The sequence below is a fragment of the Uloborus diversus genome, chromosome 6 (assembly GCF_026930045.1).
Source record: "Uloborus diversus isolate 005 chromosome 6, Udiv.v.3.1, whole genome shotgun sequence".
Classification (NCBI taxonomy): domain Eukaryota; kingdom Metazoa; phylum Arthropoda; class Arachnida; order Araneae; family Uloboridae; genus Uloborus; species Uloborus diversus.
The window spans coordinates 156,984,497-157,006,268 of NC_072736.1; the positions used below are offsets into that span (position 1 = coordinate 156,984,497).

The 21,772-nt window shown below is 31.6% G+C and overlaps 1 protein-coding gene across 1 annotated transcript in view; it reads left to right on the top strand.

Annotated features, from left to right (window-relative positions):
• Positions 1-1,536: 1,536 nt before the first annotated feature.
• LOC129225185 (integrator complex subunit 3-like) overlaps positions 1,537-21,772 on the top strand; it is a gene marked incomplete at its 5' end in the record, with an annotated part of 111,020 nt that continues 90,784 nt past the window's right edge. The window contains 8 exon segments of the mRNA XM_054859750.1: positions 1,537-1,620; positions 7,196-7,279; positions 11,025-11,138; positions 11,226-11,307; positions 12,214-12,280; positions 15,607-15,748; positions 19,053-19,182; positions 20,444-20,541. Of these exon segments, the coding sequence (XP_054715725.1) occupies positions 1,537-1,620; positions 7,196-7,279; positions 11,025-11,138; positions 11,226-11,307; positions 12,214-12,280; positions 15,607-15,748; positions 19,053-19,182; positions 20,444-20,541 (801 nt within the window).

A 21,772-nucleotide genomic window follows, 5' to 3' on the forward strand; every position in this document is an offset into this window, starting at 1 on the left:
TGTTTCATTTTGTCGTGAAACATCAAAAATTTGTATCTTGTCTCCTCAACTCAAAAATTTTTGGCTCGACCTTACTTCTCAACCGAACCACGGTGTGAAGAAGCAGGGAGTTGTGATCTGCCCTCACCTCTGCAGAAAGCACAATGCAAATGTGAGAATTAAGTAGTCTTGATGATCTTTTATGGCTTCAACCATGGCTGACTTCAGCTGATCTGGCATATTGTCTGCCTGAAGAGTTTCGTGATGGAGAAAACTGATTTAAACACTTGGATTTTGAATTTTCGCGTTTAACAAGAACCCTTTGACATTTCCCCTCATTGCAACTGCTCCATCACTGCAGTGCTTGTGCAGTTATAAGAATGGATCCCGTTGCAATTTATTGATGTAGCTGTAACTTGTAATATTTCCTCACCAGTTGCAATCTGAGCAAGTTCTTTGCAAAAATATAGTGATCTTGAATACCGTCCTCATTAGCAAGAATAATGCACCCTTTGTGTCTGTTGATCCATCAGCATTAAATAAAATTTTCCCAGCCATTAGCAGATTATAAACCAATGTTTTTCACTGTCATCCGTCGTGTCATTAATTCATCGTTTGGAAACATCATCTGGAATTGGTACTCTGACCACCACCTCATTCATTGCATCGGAACCTATCTTTCTTAGTACAATTTCTTTACAAACAGGTAAAATAAACGTTTTACTGTTGATCTGCAGTTTTCAATGCAAGATGGCAATTAATTAAACTAGCAACATTATATCTGATCTCTTGCGCAGCGCATGTAAAATGCATCAGTTCTTCCTTTTTCTATAACTCCGAAAGCACCGCGGCACACCAAGGACCTTGTCACGACACACCAGTGTGCTGAGGCACACCACTTGAGAAGCACTGACTTAAAATAACCAATGAAAAATTTCTAGCATATGTTTTGACACCAAAAACTGAAATTTCTGTGTTCTATGTAACATGCAGCAGAATGAATAAGCTACTAAAATAAATATTTTTTTACATTTTTTGGGATCGTTTTTTAAAAATATTTTCCCTCATATATTAGTCAATAGTTGTTATTTTTAAGTTTTAAAAAATGCTAATTTACTGGGCTATTACAACTTAACGAGATTAGAACGGATCAGCTGTATGTTTATATGTTTTTAAATACATATTTGAATGTTCACATTTAGTAAATTAAGTTTTAGCAATATTAATAAAATATTTTTTATAATGTTTTTTATATTTTCTTACAAAATAGTTTGAGTTTCACTTAAAATATCGTTTTGAACACTTTAGATGATGGTGAAAACCAAGGTTTTTTTTCATACTGTAGTGTCTACTGTACTTCATTTTTTTAATAAGTAGGATCTGCGAGAACTCAAGACTTTACTGCTGATTATACCTATTACAAAATAAAGTGGTCTATTTTCGCTTCCAGTTCACCAGCCATCTCTCTGTGGTCAAGCTTCAATATTATTTAAGTATTTACCCTTATAAATTCTTACAGCATCACTTTATCTCTAAATTTCCTTCTTTCTTTTTCAGAAGTACGAACGTTGTCATTCACTTGTTTTAAATCTCATAAATGGTTTATCAGAAAAAGAGGCACATGATGCTCTAAGCGGAGTCGTAAGTGATTTTCAATTTTCATATTATTTTGACCTATATTAGGCTTTATTGTAGTCGTATGTGCTCATAACTAAAATACTTACTTTGAATTTCATAGTTATGGGTACCCAGACTTAGATAAAATGAAAAGCTTTAGTCGGCGAACACAAATCCTAACTGGAAAATTTTCTGCAAAAAATTATTTTGCTCAACTCACCCTTGAATGAAGAATTAAATTTATATTCAAATATGAAAGAGAAAAAAAAGTTCTTTAAATCATTTTATTTTTACAACAATGTATAATTTGTGCTTATTTTTCACCAACTGAAAAAAAAAAAAAACCTACCAAAACCATTATTTTTTTCACAATGTGCTTTAAAAGGCTTCAACAGAAACAAACTGGGATTTTTAAAAAAAAACTGCAAAGCCAAAAATTTTCTGCGAACACTGTTCGCAGCGTTCGTCTCTATTTTGCAAGACTGTGGGTACGTGAAACAATTTTAAATATCTTAGCTAAATCAATCAGTAAAACTGCAACCTTATAAAAAACAGCAATGTGGGGTTCAAAAAAGCAACCCTTTGAAAATTTAAATGCTAAGGAAATATTATTTTTATGGTGACTAAGAATCATTAACATAATAAATGACACGGTATGGTACGTAAAAACTTATGTTCTGAAAAAATGTGGTGTGGGTGTTCTTGAAAGATGCTATTTTGCGAATCCACTAATGCTTTTTGCGGAATATCGAGCACAATCTTGTTGTTGACGATGTAAGAGAAACCTGTCTATTACTGATTTGGTGCTCATAACTAGTCATTTACCTACGTGTTGGTTTTTTTTTCTGGATAAAATGATAGCAATCTTGCATAACAAAATGTGTATAAAAAACTAAAAACTTGAAGCACTCAATCAATACCAAACACCTGCTCAATCCTCAATATCAATTTGTGTTTTATTTTGAAATTAACATAGTTTCTTTTACAAATTTTTTTCATTGCGTGGTGCACTTCCAACTAAGTACAGGGTTGCCACGCCACAGGGGAATCTGAAGAAAGAGGGAAAATACAGGAAATACAAAAATCAACAAAAATACAGGGAAAATATGGGACATTTTGAAAATGTCCTCAAAAACCTGGAAAATACAGAGATTTTTTTTTAAAAATTGAAGTCACAAAAATCAATTCCAAAATATATAAACGAACAAAAAAACAAAAACAAAAAAGGGAGATAAATAAATAATAATAATAAAGTTCTGAGGAAAAGAAAAACCTGATGATTTACTTATTTTATTTATTTATTTATTTTTGTTTAACTAAATATTAAAATGCCTAACACAGAGGTTCCAAACCGGTAGTTCGCGAACCCCTGGGGGTTTGCAAGAGGTTTCCAGGGGGTTCACGAATTATTTTTTTTGCAATGGCGGAGTTTTAATATGCCTGTTTCTGATAAAGTCTCATGTTCAAGCGGTTTCAAGCAAATTTTGCTCCTTTTGTATTAATTTTGGTTTCACACATTCCATACTCTTAGCATGAAAATATTTGCATACTTGCTGGCATATTTTACATTTAAAGAATTTAGTCTGTCATTGCAAAGCGCCGGTTTTAGCACTTTCATTGAGAATGATAGCCCAGATGCTATGCTGAAAAAGCTCTACATGTGAATACTATGTCCTCAAATGAAAGAAGTTGAAAGCGTTCGTTTCCTCAGAAGCTTTTGATCGGAAAGGTTTATTAAACTTGATGAAAACATTACATTGAGCATATGCGAGTGTCTTTAGTTTCTGTTAGGAGGAAAAACTATTTAAAGTTTTAGTGGACCTCACAAATGTGTCTTGGTTAAGTCAAGTTATAGGAAGCATATTTAAGTAAATCATTAACATTTATTAGTTCAGTAAAAATACAACATGTTAGCAAACATTTCTAAAGCTTCTTAAGTAAAAATAGTGTATTCGTGTAGAATCCTAATCCAGCAATGAAAAATATTGCAGCATAACAAAATAAGAAAAACAGAGGTGCTCCTAAAAATTCATCTTAATAAAAAAAAAGTCCAGTAGTCTTGAATCGTCTTCACCCAGGTAATTTCCAATCCAAATCTTGAGCAGTTCACGCAAGGCCGGCCGGCCCAACTTATTCATTCAGCAGGTGGATTAAGCACGATTCCAGCATCAGCCGGATGATCGAAGCCCAGGGCAGCTAGCGCACTACTGGAGCTTATACTGGAGGATACATACTTGTTGTGGAATCGGGAGAAAGAGAGATCGATGGACGGATGTCCACCGCTTAAATACCTCCTCACTGATGTTCCACTCAATTTGCATGTTCACACTAGACTGTTTGATGAAATTCTCCAAAGAAACTTTAAAAAAAATATTATTGGCAACACTTAATTTCATTGAAACCGTTACTTTGACAAAAAACAGTCTTATCACTGTGAGTTTTAACTGAACCGTTAATCGTGGACCATGCGGTTTGTTTACCTTTTGCACCACACCTGCCGGTATGAACGAAAGTTTTGGGACTGTATTTCACTAGTGTAGGGTCAAGGTGTGGAGAACCCCCTCACATAGAAATAGGTAAGTATAATTAATATCATTTCCCCAGCACCGGAAAGTCAAGAAAAATTAATAAAATTTCTAATATTTTGACATTTCTTTACCATTGGAGTCCGCCGAAGAGTTTCCCTCTTCCCGTGTGTAAAGTCAAAAATGCATAGAAGTGAGATAGCGCTGTTTGTTGCTATAATTTTCACACTATATAAACTCCAATTTTTATCAAGCTTTATAGTTGAAAAAGAGAAAGAATGGCTAGCAACTCAAAAATACCACAGGAAGTATGGAAAATTTTCGTGAGTGAATTGTAGTGTGAGGTTTTCAGTAAAAATAAAATTAACCATGCAACGAAATTTGCGCTAAATTTAAACAAATAATTTATGAGATTTGTGTAGAAAATTTCACTTGTAGTAAGTGGGATTAAAATATTTTTTTTGTTAAAAATCAGCTTTTGTGTCAAAATTAGAATAAATGCGTAAATTGAAAAATAGATGCTGCTATTATTTTGCTATATACTCATTTTACTCCTCATTTATAGTGTAAGTACAGGAGAATTCTTCAGCAATCAAACTATTAATGTGCGCAGTATATTCTATCAAACAGCTAAGCTCGTAGTCATTTTCAAGAAGACTTAAATCTAGAGATCTTTCTCATTTTACAGGAAGAAAAGAGTTCATTTAGTTAATCTGAGGCAGCTCTCTGAAAGATATTTTAAAGGTCATTCTTTAATTGACTTCTGATTTAGTGATAGAGATAAATATACCCTTGTGTCACAAAAATTTCAACCAAACTTCGAGCTCTTTGTTCCACTAATACTCCATTTAAAAAAAATTTTGAAAGTAGATTGAAGCCCAACACTGACTAATCACTGTGTTTATTTGTTGGTGAATTTGCTTTGTATTCATGTATTTGCGATCATTTTAGTGCGTAGCAATATTTGTAATTCTATATAGTCGCCTCAGAGCAACTCTAAGACATCTAATCCCAGGAATAACACTAAGATATCCTACTGTTGCTCTGAGACGACTATATTTTGCAATTATATTTTCGTTCTTGTTAAAAAGTATGGAGCAGCATCAAACTAAAAAAAAAAATCTCCCAAATTTTATTGTCTATTTGTGTGTGTGCGCACACGTTTTTTTTTTGCTTGGTTCTTATTACCTAGTACAAGGCTGTCCAACTGGTGGCCCGCCAACACATATTCTGCAGCCCGCCAATTTCTTATTCAACAAATTTCATCGACAAACATCGATGTTGACATTCCTGCCCTTGTAACGAAGGCGGATCGGCCTCAGTTTTCCCATTAAAATGTAAGCAAACTGTCCTTCTGTTTCATTGTTTTACTAGTGGTACCCGCACGGCTTCGCCCGTAATAGCAAATTAAAAGGTCTTTTGGTTCGCCTGTATATTTACAAATGATGTGTAGTGAATTTTCTCGCCAATTGGCTTGTGCCTACGTTACGGTTCCACGTTATGATAAATTCGTATCTCGCCAATTGACTTGTGCCCATGTTACGGTTCCACGTTATAATAATTTCGTAATTTATTCGTCCATCTTATGATATTTTTTTCTTAAAATTGGAATATAAAAAGAACAAAATCGAATTTTCAAAAAATCGCTTCGAGGTGCACACCCCCATGCTACATACTAACTTTGTGCCAAATTTCATGAAAATCGGCCGAACGGTCTAGGCGCTATGCGCGTCACAGACATCCTACAGATATCCCACAGACATCCAGACATCCTCCGGACAGAGAGACTTTCAGCTTTATTATTAGTAAAGATTATTAATAATTCGACTTTTAATTGTCAACTTTTTTAAGCTGCGTCCCGCCAGGTGATCAGTGACCGGAATTCTGGCCTGTGGGTTCTTTGCAGTTGGACAGCCCTGACCTAGTACATAAGGGGTTCGCCAACTTCCTTCGGAGTTTGGAAGGGGAAAAGGTTGGGAACCACTGGCCTAACATAAAACCAAAAATTATTTTTAGTTTTATTTGACATTCATCTTGAATTTTCTGCTAATTTAATTTAGAGAGCATGAAATTGTTTGCTCTGCTTAACTTATGCACTTTTATCCTCATAGGTCCAAGTAATGCAGCATTTCTTAAATTGTGTTCCGTGGAAACAAGGGGTTCCATGGAGACCAATAAAGGGTTTCACAAAACTCTCAGTCTTTATTTGCCTTGCTTTTTACGAAACTTTAAAAATCTATTAAAATAATGAATTCTAGTTGTGCACCTCCCTTTTTGGTTGCATTCTGATGTTTCAAAGGGGTTCTTTTGGGGGGAAATGTTAATTTCAATGCAAACTAAAGTGGTGTTGGCAATATATCGCCAAGCTTTTGGTCGCCAAGTTTTGTTGCCAACTTGGCGACAAATTTGGCATTTTTTATTTAATTCAATTTTTAAAATTGCCAATAATGGGGAAATAACTTTAAATTGGTGTAAAAGGAAGTCATGTGATGCACACATCAGCTCGTTTTTCAAACTTGTTTCCAGATTTTACTTTTGTTTAATTTTTGATATTATGTTTTGGCATTAAAAATTTTTATTTCAAATAACTTCTGCTTTGACTGTAAATAAAATATTTCAAGAATGTTGCTTCAAATGAAGTGGTTCCACTCATTAAACAAATTAAGAAACGCTGAAGTAATGCATGGGCAAAAGAAGGCATTTTTTCCCCTTTATATTAAAAGTTAAATGTATTCTATCTTCTATCACCATTCTATTCTCAAGCAATGAATTCTTCTTTATATCCCCTTATTTTCATATTTTTTATTTGTCCCCCCCCCCCCCCCCCCCCCCCCCACCTTTGTCATGAAACTATCAGGATATTAATATTCTTTTTCAAATATCAGTATTTGCTTATTTGTAATGCTGCATTTTCATACTGGGAAAACGCAGGGATTTTTTTTTTTGTACAATTGACTGGCAACCCTGAGTGTGTAAAATATTAGATGTTCAATTATGCATGAAAATTATTGCATTTTAACTGATTGTTATTTGTTTTCGATAAACTAACTAAAAGTATTACTTTTCTTTTACAGGTATGTAAGAATTCTCAAAGTCATGATGATGTTAACCTTGGTCTTTTAATTGCGATTTTAACTGACCCCACTAACGCATCTAGGGTGAGATTGTTATTCCTAAATATTACTGTTGAATTTAATCCATTTCATGAAATCAATGACAAAAGAATCTATTAAATTCTTGAAAAAAGAAACCAAACCCTGAGTTCCCACCCCCTTCCCCATCCAATTTTAATGGAGCACTCCTGTATTTTTATTATATTGTATTATTAGTATGCGAAAATTTAAGTTTATTGACAGGCTTATATAACTTAAACTTTCGCAGCTTAAACACCCGGTTCAAGAACTTGACAGATGGGGCATTTATAGTATTTCTTGTAGTGTCAAATGACATACTGTCGGCTCCGCTTAATCGAATATTGTCGGTTACAAGAAATATTATTTGATTAAGCAGGGAAATTTTCTTTTCCTTTCTAAATTGACAATATTTGTTTTGAAACATAATAATAATAAATAAATAGCTATATAAAGGAATTGATTAATGTTATTGGGGGAAACTTTTTGAAATACGAGGTAGGGTCAAAAAGTTCCCGGAATTGGTTAATACAATTTAATTGAAAATATATATTACATTCTTACATTATTTTCCTTCAAAATACTCTCCTCCTGCATCCACACACTTATTCCAGCGTTCGTACAATTGTTGGAAACACTCCTGAAAGCCGGTTTTTGAAAGTTCTTTCAGCTGCTTCGTCGCATTTTCAATCACCTCCGATGAATTAGCAAAACGACGTCCCTTCAATGCTAATTTCAGCCGTGGAAACAGATAAAAATCTGGTGGTGCAAGATCGGGAGAATATGGTGGGTGTTCCAGAGTGGTAACATTGTTCTTAGCTAAGTACTGTTTCACCAATAGAGAGCGATGTGAAGGGGCATTGTCATGCAACAAAAACCAATCATTTTCTGCCCATTTTTCAGGTCTTTTTCGTCGAATTGAATCTCGTAACCGTTTTAAGATCTCTCTGTACATTTCTTTATTTACTGTTCTCCCTTCAGGAATAAATTCATAATGAATCAAGCCACGGTAATCAAAAAATACCTCCAACATTACTTTACCCCGGCTTCTGTCCAAGCGAAATTTTTGTTTTCTGGGTAAACTTTTTGACTTCCATTCAGCAGACTGCCTTTTCGTCTGAGGGTAGTAAAGAAAGCACCAAGTCTCATCACCTGTTATAATTTTGCGCAGGAAGCTGTCGTCTGCATCAGCCATTTCAATCAAGTCCCTGGACATGGTCACTCTCATTTCCTTTTGCTCAGGGGATAACATTTTCGGAACCATGTGTAAGCAAACAGGATGGATGTTCAAGTCATTATGAAGAATGCTGTGAGCACTCCCATGTGAAATACCAAGTTCGGAGGCAATAGTATCGATGTTTGTTCGCCTGTCCGCACGCACAAGTTTTCGAACGCGCTCAACATTGTCATCTGTAGTGGAAGTGGAAGGCCGCCCAGTCCGAACATTATCTTCAATTGTTGTGCGACTGCCAAGGAAACGCTTGTGCCACTCGTAAACTGCCGATTTCTTCATCGCAGAGTTTCCGTATGCTTTTCTCAGCATCTCAAGAGTCTGTGAGGGTGATTTCTCCAGCAACACACAGAATTTAATATTGCCACGTTGCTCTAATGACTACATTACACAATTCGACGAAAGATAAATCAGAGACTGCAATATTAATACACCGCACGCACGAGACTAACAACATCTGCCTGTTGAACCTCATATGACCTTCACTAGCAGTGATGCCAACCTCCCAAACACAAATTTCCCTTCCAGCGAACAAATACTTGACTGTAAGCGACTATTTCGGGAACTTTTTGACCCTACTACGTAAGCTAAGTAAACAACAAAATAATTTAATAATTAATCTATATATTACTAGTGCATATGAAAATTACAAAAAGTAACTTAGAACTTGAGTTATGAAATCTTGGTTTTGGCACCTTTTTTCCAATACGTTATTTTTTGAAAAATTCTCTAACAGCAAGTTGCTGTCTCAAGGTCTTTTGGTTATATATTTCTGACCCTCTTTTCTCCCTCCTTGTCTGCTGTGTTTATCATTTAATATTTATCAATTTTTTATCATCCAAAATGTGTATATTTCTTCATGTTAATTTAACTTAATTATTGACTGCGCTATCTATTTTTTTTTTGTAATGGCTAAGACAAAAGAAACTATAGAATAGTGGAAACGTTTTCATGGAATATGAATGTTATTTTTCTCACCCATTGTCGGCGAAAAATATCACTTTATATTTTTATGTCAATAATTGTTCTTACATAATTTATTTCTAATTTATTCTAATTTTTTGTTGCAAAAATATTTGCAAAAGCTGATTAATATTATTTGATTCTTCGGGGAAAATATTCAATTAAACGGAGATCTTTCACATTGCGTCTATGGGGAAATATTCGGTTACGGGAGGTTTTATTCGTATAAGCGGGGTATTCGTTTTTCCGTTACCAGTTTAAGTGGGGCTAACAGTACATAGGACAGACTCGAGGTTCTCTTAAATTCCGTATTAAGAAACATGAAAATTATGTCAAGAAACAGGATTTAAAATGCTCCTCTATGGCGCAACACTGTTGGTCTTACAATCATATTTTCAATTTTTCTTCTGCCAAAATTATTTCTGCCTTAGCCCTGACTATAGGGCGGTAACTTACTGAAATTATCTTGCCTTGCCTGCAATCATCGAGTTGAACCGAACCATTGCTTCGGTCACTCATCTGGTGATTGCTAATTCTATATTAGCTACCAGTTTGTTTGGCACTCTTGGCTTCTTTAAGAGGTTTTCCACCTCCAGCTCAGTCACTTCCTAAGCCAGGCTGATGAATGCTAATAAGCACGAAACTGCAGTCTTCGGCTGGAATGATTGAGCTGGAGGTGTATTTCATGTATTAATGGGTGTTCTTCGATTTATGATTTAGATTTTTGGAAATCTTATTACATCTAAAAACATTTTCCTTTAGTAGTTAATGATTTGTCGTGTACACCCTCCATCATAAACACACATATGTTTTTAAGAGTAATTTTAATAGTTTCTTAAAATTCTTATGCTAAGTGATTTGTGGAAGTAAAGTATTTTTTTTAAATTTTCTATAAATGTTTCCATTGTAGAAAAATTTAATATACTGTTTTGTAGGTTCCCCCCCCCCAAAAAATTGACTTGATAGGGTTTTTTTAAACCATTTTATTAAAAAAGTAGCATTTTTTTAAAATGTATCTTTAGTTCAACAACTTTACACATTTTAAAACTTTTAAAATACTGCATTTTATACAAACATACAATGGATTTCAAACAGAGCAAAGAAAGAAAACCATTATCATTGTTAACGTAAATCAGGGAAATTTGGTGAACTTAATCAGGGAAAAGTCAGGGAACTTTTTTTCACAGTTCCTGTCGCCACCCTGTAACTTGACTCATTTTATTTTTTAGTGTTTAGTAATTTATATATTTATTAACATTATTTTAATTGGTTTTTTTATACCATGTAAAATTAAACCAAAAAAAAAAAAAACACACACATAGTTTGACACCTAGGTTCGAATTTTTTCAAAATTTTGTTTCTTTGCTCTTTCTATGCATTTTGTTTTGGGGCCTTCAACATCCTATTAAGTTTAAAATTAGAGCTGGTATTGTAATGTTATTGCTTCATAGTAGTTCATATATTTTCTAAAATTTGCTGCATGCTTACATTATGTTCTGTCGTATTATCTATTATGTTTCAATTATTGTTTTTGCATTTCTTTCTTTGTAACATGCATCGTTTGTTCTTTTTTTATAGTATTATCGTGATCTAACATATTTACAGCGTGATGGTTTAACATTAGTTTTGAATCAGCTTACACAAATAATTTTAGAAAAATTTAATAAACTTCAAGAAACAAGTCGGAATCAAGTGAGTTTCTATTCTTAATAATTTCTTACATGTATTTTTTTATTGCTGTTTCAATAATTATGCTAATTTTCTACTGTAAAATTTCAGTTGATTTGGCTTGTAAAAGAAATGGTAAAAAATTCGCATGCTGTTGATGGTTTGTGTTATCATTTGCTTCGACAGATAGCAGGTAAGTGGCCTCCTAAATTTTGACAATTTGAAAGTTTTAAATTTCAGTTTTAGATATTTTTTAAATAGCAATTTTATTGAAAACAGTATTAATAGCATGATTTAAGAAGTAGTTTGCAGCTATCTGTTTTAATGTTTTAAAATTTGCCTTGATTTATGTAATACAAATTCATAATTTTATAATCGATCATTTGCTCTACAAAATATGTATACCGATTTGATGTGAGAGGCACAATAGATGTACAGTTCGTTTTTAAGTATTTCTTTGTCAAAAAAATAGGAAAAATGTATTATTTTAAAGAAAATTCTTTTTTACAGGAGCCTTGTAAATAAATGAGTAATTTTTCAAATTTTGAACATTTGTAAAATGCTAACTAATAAATTTTAAAATGTAAAAATTTTATCTATTGCAGCTCTCATTATCAAAGGAATGTTATAAATAGCATTTCTGTTCTACTTATGTGTTTTTCTAAATAGACTGGTTTCTCAGTTACTAACAAATATGGATGAAGTTATAGTTAAGGTTATGTTATTAAACGGCAGGCATTAAGTCATAATAATAAAAATGAATCTTAAGTATCAAGTTATGCCTTGAAACAAATATCCCATTCTTTGTAACTACCCAGACCAATACCTAATGATTAGTTTAAAAAAAATGTGTTTCAACTTCAAGTATAATCCAGACAAACCTAAGTACAATGGCCATCAGGTATTAATTTCAGAAGTTGTAGCTGTAACGACTAGAAAAACGTGCATTAAGATGTATGTTGTTATTCAACTAATAGTTTAATTTAATTGAAAAGTAATGCGTATCATTGATTGAAAAATAAAAATATTTATGTATGTATTATTGTAGAAATTGCTAGAAAATTCCTCTTAGAAAATGTATTTCTTAATTCTTTTGTAGGTGGTGATTTATCTGTAAAAAATATGTGGTTAACAGAAACCCTATTAGAAATTTTCATTGAAAACAGGTAATTTTTCTCACATTGTTTTAAAAATTGAAATTGAGACTTTTCTGCTGTGGGAAGACAAAGCACAGTATCTGCATTTTTTATATATTTTTGCATTTGCGTTATTTATTGTACTACAACTTTATTGTACGAGCTTGCCCTTTCGGTTTCCGCTGAAAATGAAGCACTAAAAAATGCCGAATTCCATTTCCTTATTCTTTGTATAAGATCTGAAACACATATCTTCAAATATCTCAAAACTTCATTTTTGCATATACTTTGCTTTTTCTTCCCGCAGCAGTATAAATGCTAAAACTTAATTGTTTCAAATCTTTGTGCTTTTTTTTCTGTATGTAATATCTATAAACAGTAAAATAATATAACCTATTTCATTAATATATATGTTTTTACACTGCATCTTAAAAATACTCTTGTTAAAATACCAATTTAAATATTTTTATTTCCATTTGTATTGTTAGCATGAAAAGTTATATTTCATTTATTTTTATTTGTTGTTATAATTTTTTTTTATTAAAAGAAATATTTATGAATAAGTAATTGAAGTAAAATCCTTTACATAAAATTTTTGAATTTTCATGCGCAGTTAACAACTTTCTAGCTACTATTTGTAGTCAGTTGCATCTATATTGTAAAAAAATGCTGTCTACTATCTAAGATTTAAAATATTTTACAGGGTTCGTACGGGTCATGGAAATCCTGGAAAGTCATGGAAAATAAATAACAGAATTTCAGACCTGGAAAAAAGTCATGGAAAATTGAAATTTTCATTGAAAGCCATGGAAATTTATTTCAAATCATGGAACAATGTCCTGGACAAAAAGAAAGGAACAATAGCTAAAGGAGCATTAGAAATCTTGAGTGATTTAACAGTATAGCTCATAAAAGCTATTAAAAGTGGAAAATTGAACGATCCAAAAATCAAATCTGAATTTTGAAATCTCATTGCATCTACTTCTGTCGTAGCCGCTTGCCATTTTTTGCGATGTGATTTTACTGCCTGGACATCACTTATTTTGAATTTTCTGTTATTTTCAACACTTATGTTTCACATTCTGTAGTAGCAAAATTTCACGTTCTTAGTTTTGCTACGCCCACTCCAAAAAAAAAAAGCAATTCAGTTGCATGCAAGTTCGATTCCATCACTCGTAAGGACTTTATTATTAAATTTATCAGAGTTTATCTTAATTTGTTGAGTGTTTTAGAAAATAAAGATCTTAAGTCAGGCGATAGAATACAGAAAAAGAGGAATTCTAATGCTCTCAAACAGTAGTGCCCAACATACGGCACGCAAAACTAATCCATGCGACCCACTGCTACGTTGAATGTCAGGAATCAAACGTGTTCTGGAATTTCTGAACCTATTAATCTCTATGCATTTGAAAATATGCAAATTTTTAAACAAAACAGATATACTTTTGAATCAGAAGATTGATTCATTACTGAATGGTTTTTCAAAAAAGATCTGGTTTAGAAACATAAAGAACTAAACTATGTGGCTTTTCTTTAAAGAACCAAAATACTGTCAATTTACGTGGATGAAAGGCACTGTTGACATTAAAAGGTAACTTTTGAAGCAAATTTATTGAAACTTAGTGATGACTCATTCAACCTTTGTCTCATTCAATATCATTCTGCCTGTTTTTAAAAAAAAAACATCAGACAAACATAGTGATGTGGATCGGGTAAATACCCAGCGGGTAGGTAAATATTTTTTGGGTATTTACCCGGGTATTTACCCAAGGCCTGGGTAAATACCCAAAAACTGGGTATTTTACAAAAAAAATGCAAAAAGTGAATGGGATTTTTTTTTTTAAATCTAAATATGAAATAATTGGTAAAACTGATACATACATATGTATTACATAGTTTATAATATTTTTTATTAAAAGACTTGATGAAATTATGAAAGAAACACATCATGAAATGAAGAATCTTTTTTTTCAATGTCATAATTGGAGAAGTATAAGCAATTCAATGATGAACTTCAGAATTTCACAATCTAGGTTAGTTATATCCAAATGAAAAAAAAAAGGAAGCGTGAGGGATGTTTGAAAGAATAAACTGAGAAGTTATCAAGACACTGTGATGTTATTTATTTATTTTTTTGCTGTTTAAGTGATAATGTGGCAAATATAGAAACGGTTTTCACATTAATAAGCAGAAAAAAAAATTGTTTTCTGTTGCCTTGCTCATTTGCATTTGCTCCCCGGTACTTCATGATGAATATTTATTCAAACTATTTTTAATACACGCATTAGTGATGTAGGGTGGGAAGGTAAATATTTTTTTGGGTATTCATCCGAAGGCAGGGTAATTGCGCATTTTGCAAAAACGTTTTGGGTAGTATCAAAAGGTGATGATTTTCTTTTTAAAACATAAACCGAAAAATGAAAGATTAAAAATATAAAAATTTATGTATTATAATTTTTTTTAGTTAAAGGCTTAATGAAATATTACCAAAAAAAAAACTGTCAGAATTTAGAATGAACTATTCTAAAACTTAAATGGGATGTTTGCTTTTTTTTGTAACATGTTAAGCTTTTTACTTTTTGTAGAATGACTTTTTATATCTGAAATTTGGCTATCAACATTGAGTAGGCATATCCATTTAATGTGAATATCATATTAGATTGCTAAGTTGTTTCACAGAATAATTCTTTAAATATGTGATCAAAATACAATTTTTGGGCAAAAATTTATTGTTTTGTATATGGTTGGTTATATATATAGTAGAATACATACAGAAAAGTATTTTAGTTGAATATAAATTTTTGAAATAAATACCCGGGTAAATACCCATTTTGGGTATTTACCCAGGTATATACCCTGGGTATTTACCCCTAAAAATAAATACCCGGGTATTTTACATCACTAGACAAACATCATCATTTTCACTTCACTGCATTTTTACTTTACTTAAATTTATATGATGAAGACAAATAAGAATAGTTTAGTTTTTTAAGTGTACACTTATATTTTTTCCATTACAAGTAAGTGCTTCAGTGAGGCTGTGGCATTCATATAGACGTTTTTGCTAATGCTCATTTCCAAATATTATTAAGTTTGAGATAAAATAGTGCTATTCTCTTCGTGTAACGAGGTCATGAAATTTTCATTGAAGTCATGAAAAAGTCTTGGAAAGTTCATGGAATTTTTTCATCCAAATAGAGTATGAACCCTGATTTTATGATTTTACTCCTGGTAATGTTTATATCGCAAATCATATCCAACAAAGCATTATATTGTAACAAGCTAAAATATTTGAGTCATATCACCTGTTCTTGTATAATTTCATCTAACAGAATTCTATGAATCTTTTTTTACAGAGGCTGGGTGGAAAAATTTTCTGTGTTAGTCGCAACAATTGTATATACATACCTCCGGTTAATAGTCGACCACATAGGTCCCAAATTTTCAACGTTAAAGCAACGAGAAGTAGATTTTTGTGTTTCATTATTGAGAGAAAAGGTAAGAAAACTAATCTGTTATCATTGCAATACTTTTTTTTTTGATTATTTGTAAATCATTGAGTGGAAAATACTTTCATTATTTTCAGTTGCAAAGACATTCCTGTGAACTTATGTGTTGTGTGTACCATGTTCATGTACTTATTTGAAAGTTTTCAAAAGACTCTTTTCAACTCATTCAGCAGAGCCTTTTTTAATGGACATAATCGGTACTGAAGTCTGTTAACAGAATCCTATTAACCAAGGAAGATAAATGCTTGAACAAATTATTTGATTTTACATACTGTAAAAAACATTAATCTCATAACTAAGGAGACCCCAAAAAAATTTCATGTTGAAAGAGGTGTATTAAACCGTTCAGTAACCCAATTTTTGATGTTATGCATTTTGTGCTAAACTTAGTTCACTTAGCGCCAATTTTATGCTGTTCGATAAATTTCTGCTTTTATAATTTTTTCTCAAAATTCACTTTTGCTCTCAATTCTCTTAATTATTTTTGCTTTTCTCTTATAGTTTTAACTTTCTGAAAACTCAAATTTTAAAGTTGAAATATCTTATTTTAACAATAATAAAACTTTAGATTTCTAAAACAGGTCCAAAAAACTGGAAAAATTGCTCTAACTCATGACTAACAATAAACTTGTTTCACGAAAATTAGACTGCCAACGAGTGTACTTGCAATATAAGACCTAATTAACGATTTTAATAGGTATGCTTCTTCATTTTATATGTTTGTTTGCTAGAAAAACTTACCGCATTTCTCTCTAGTCTGCACCAGATTGCGCCAATTTTCTGATACATCCTGATACAAATAAATTTGCCAGGCTAAAATTGAAATTTTTAAGTCCAAAAAATGTTTTCTACTGAATAAAAATATTATTAACAGGGCTGCCACTGCAGACTAAAAAAGCGACTATTGCGACTATTTTGAAGAATTGCAGACTATGATGACTATTTCAGCTGAAATTAAGCCAAAAATGACTATTTTGTAAGAAACTGCTACTATTTTGGCCAAAAAGCGGCCAAAAAAAAAAAAAAAAAAAAAAAAAAAAAATTCAGCTTCAAGTATCATCGGGCAAACTTTTCTAATTTTGAACTCGCCCTGTCTGCTAATTACGCGAAAAACCGCGAAATGGACTAGCTCCGCCTTATTTATTGCCAAGAATAAGTAAAACAGTCCTTTTTTTTTCCTCCTGGCGTCATCATACACCCGTATTTTTTGCCAATAAGAAGAACAATGACAACCTCAGAATAACAATAATAGCGTTGTGAAGGGGAATATAAGTTTCAGTTTTGGGGGTTGGCAATTACGAATTTGTACCTTGTACTTCCTGGTTAAGAAGGAAATATGTAGTATGACTAATTCAATGGCAAAGCAAAGTTTAAAGGGGCTAAGCGGTTCTTTTTAGGTATTTTAGGTTACTCTAGATCATTATTTTCTGGCAACCCTGCCATTTTTCTCTGCTTGATGTTCTCTGCTGCTACAATATTCCAACGATTTTATTTGACAAACATTGAGTATTCAGCCTTATCATTATTATTATTTTCATTTTTCTGTAACTGTGAATAAGACTCAAGTGTGTAAATGTAAATAAAAGCTAACAATTGTTTTATCTGCAAAATTGATAGTAAATTTAATGGAATTAAGCTTTTTTTTTTTTTTGTGAGTGTTATTAACAGTTACTTGTGCAATATCTTACTTGCTTCACATTTGTAAATACATTTTAACTTTATTAATTATGCAAGGTTTTGGGGATGACTTGTTAAATTTTTTCCACCACATATTATATTAATAACCATTACAATTATATGGGTGCTAATCTTAGCCTTGTGTTATTTAATAAACATACACTGTTCAGTTTTTTTTTCCATTATTTTCATTTGACTGTAAATGTAAATAAACTTTAATGTATAAATGCAAAAAAGAGCTTTTGAGTGTTTTGTATTCATCGTAAGTGATTGTGAATTTAATAACAGTGTTTAGAGATTTTTTTAAATTTAAAAGTCTGTTGTACTTTATAAAATAAAAATAACTAGGGAGTGTTAGCAATGCCTTGAAACAGAAAAGTGACAGAACTCAAAATTAGCAAAAAATGTATTAGGTACTGACGTAAAATCTAAATTAAATGCTCTTTCTTGCCACAAAACTCACGCAAAGTTAGCTTACGTAACTGGTGAATGGGCATATGAACGATATAATCAATAGGGATACATCATTAAATTTTTATAAATTAAGAACAAATACTTTCAAACTCTAAATATGCATTACTAATTTAAAGATCAAAAACTAACCAGTAAACATCAAATTATAGTTCTTTTGCGCATATTGTAATATTGGAGACTCAATCGCTTAAAACTACTAATGCGTAAAACCTTAATTTTCTCCTTGCAATTTTTTTGAGCTGTGTCACTTTCCTTTCCATGGTGCAATATGGAAGACAGCAGATGATTTTTTAACAGACTATTGGGTTATCCATCATATAAAAAATAATGTAGTGAAAATTGAGAAACGTTTTGCTTTGTTTTATGTGTATACAGAGTAGTGGGGATGAAAAGTTACTTTATTTAAGACAGAAAAGTGGCTAATTAGTACTTGAAAGAACAAAAATGTGTTTTTTTCCAAACAATTATATATTATGGGACACTTTAAAAAAGTACTTACCGGCTGTAATGTTTTAATTATTTTATAAATATCTCTAATATATGCCTAACTTTCATTCTTATTATTGAAATAAGATTGGTATAAAACCATTGAGGGAATACCATTTGTGTGTAACTGGAGAGAACCCAGCTTGTCCAGGAGATCCCGCTCGTATATCATACAGCTGAGATATGTCTATTTGTCAAAGTATATGTGGCATAATTTAATATTAATACTATTTAAAAAATAATAAGACGATTTTAGATACTGTTTTCCTTGTTTGACAACTATTTTGCAGACTATTTTTCATTTAAGAAGCTACTAGAACAACTATTTTTAGGACCATAACTCAGTGGCAGCCCTGTATTCATATTTAAATGAAGAATAATGTCATATAGAAATTATTTCAAAGGAAAAAATCTTATTTAAAATTTCTCTTAGATACTATTCTGGATGTGCGGAAATTATGGTTTTCTCTAAAGTGTGCTATGTGTTGGTCTTTTTTTATTTTCTTCATGTACACTGCTGTAGTAAAATGCTATGTATTTTTTTTTTTAAAGAGATTTGATAAAATATTTTACTAATGGGGGGGGGAACATATATTAAGCGTGGTTTGTAATTTACATATTTTTTAAAAAAATCTAAACCTTTCTTTCTCATTTAGTTTTCAGAGTGTATGATGATTGGACGAGACTTAGTTAGGTTATTAATGAATGTAGCTCGAATACCTGAATTTGAAAAGCTTTGGAGAGACATCTATCTCAACCCTACATCTCTTTCTCCTAGTTTTACTGGTAACCATATACTCATTCTTGTAATTTTTTTAAATGATTTAATTGCTCAAAACAAGATCTTTGTAAATCAGTAAGATGTTTTAGATGTTACATTAAATATTTAAAAAATACATTAACAAAGTAAAATATTGTGTTAAAAATGGAAGGACGACTTAAAATGCACATATGGCAGTAACATTTCAGGCAACATTTTTTAAAGGTAACAAGTCATTTGCCGCCCTTCTTCAGTACAGTAAAAATTAGCTTATGGATTTAAAAAAAACAACATATTCCTATTTGTGCTTTTTTGAAAGTAATTTGTTTTTAGAAATGAATGAAATGCAATGTACTGGGGTATTTACAGAAACAAGTTTTTGAGATATTCGAAGAAATATATTTTTGGATTCCATACAGAAACAAATGGGAAATGTTTGAATTTGACATGCCTTATTTTCAATGGAAACCAAATTTGCAAGCTTGTACAATAATGCTAAAGTGCAATAGATAAAAAAAAGTGCAAAAGAAGAAGGGAAAAAAATGAAAAATTTGCAAAAATTGTGCTTTACCTTCGCATGGCAGTATTAGTTGACCTTTTGGCTCACTTTTGTTTTTTACTCAACTGTCATTATCTGCTGATTCCTCATTGTCTTTTTGCAGCAAGTACATCATTTGTAATGTATTTTTGTTTGATTATTCATTTTTGCTACTTTTAATTCATCTATTTATTTATTATCTGAGGCTCTGTTTCAAAAGGGCCATGTTGCAGAATTCCATTGACTGTTACTAAAATTTGAGGGAGAGAGAGAGAGAGACAAAAAAAAAAAAGACGTGAAAAAAGATTTTCTGCCTGCTATTTGACACAGACCATTTTAGAACTGAAAGAGCCAATCAAATTTAATATTTGCTTTGAATAATGCAAAACCTCAAAAATTGACGCAGTCCCTTTTAGAACCAGGCTACAGATTTATTTTATGTTTCATTTCATTTATTAATTAATTTAAAAAATTTTTTTGGTGTTTGTACACCCTTATTTGCATTAAGTTTTCTTTGTTTTTCTGTGACACTTCCACCATAAATTTTCTCCTGTCCCATTTTTTTAATTAGCTTTTTTTGAGTGTATTAATAATTTAATTCATATACTTATGTATAACATACGTTTGGAAATTTCACAAAATCAGGAAAATTTTTTGAGGTTATGGTTTGTGGGTTTGCCTATGTATAAAGCTGATTTTTAATTAAAGATGTGTAAGATTTTTGATTTATTTTTTAAATATATTTTTAGGAATTATCCAATTGTTAACAACGAGAACGCCTCGTCGTTTCCTCCAGTGTAGACTAACTCCAGACATGGAGAAAAAAATTGCCTTTCTAACGTCGCAGGTTTGTCACATTTTGTATATACTTTAAAATTGCTTTCAAAATATCAGCAAGAAAATATGAAGTGTAGTTTGCTACAACAATCAAGTAATAAACAGAACTAGTACACATATCTATATATTTATGTTTTGTCTTGCATAAAAATTAGAGCATAACTGAGCATCAGTTTTGTTAGATTTTTTACCCATAACCATTAAAAAAATAGTTTTAAAATTTAAAGCTATTTTTTTTTAAATAACAATTCAGTATATTTTTATTCCTTTAGTATATTTTTACTCTTCCAAATGTTTTCATTCTTAGTAAACATTTGAGGGAAAAGATTTGAGTACAAAACTTGCCCTTGGGGGGAGTGAAATTCTTAAAATTTTGTTTTTACTTGCCGATGCTGATCCCAGGGTGTATGTGTGACCTGAAAATGTCCTTGAATTTCTTTATTTTTTTTCAAGGCGTCGGAAAGTTTCTGGAGAATTGGGGTAATGTGCAGAAGCATTATCCTTGATTTTTCTATTGCCATGTGCCAAGCACATAGTGTGATGTGTAGTAAATTGTGTGACATAGAAAACTCTTCTCACCAAAAGAAAATGGTTTTGCCCAAATCCCCTTTTTGGAAAAAAACTCTGGGCAAAAATTCATTTTTCCCCTTGTGTGCCAAATTGATGGAAATAGCTGTTTTTCTATTACTTATGCTAATGTATTAAAATTGACACTTTACCAAGGGACTTGTGGAAAGAACCTGTAATGTTTACTTGTGTTTGCTTTTAGACACAATATCACGTTCTATGCTAACAATTTTTGCCACATTGCTTTGACCATAAATACATTAAGAGGAAACAGAAAGAATTTCAGAAAGGCTTCAAAGAGTTCAGAAATGAAATTATCTTGAAAAGAATACCCAGAAAAAAGTTTGCAAGTTTAATAAAAGAAACATGATTTTGATATGTTTTACGAAAAACATATTAACCGGATTACCAAAAAAAGAGAAACATAAAGGCTGTAGTATTTTGACATTAACAGCGGAGCAATTTTCAGACCAGCAGAAAATGATGATGGAAGCAGAATAATCTATGAAATGGGCAATGTAAAATCAGGGATACACATTATATACATTTATGTATAACTAAGGTTTCGAATATGCTTTTTGTGTTTTGTCTCAGCACATATATCTATTTAACTGGTTTTAAATGTTTTTATAATGTTGAATATCAAGTTATTCATTACAGTTAAAATACTGTTA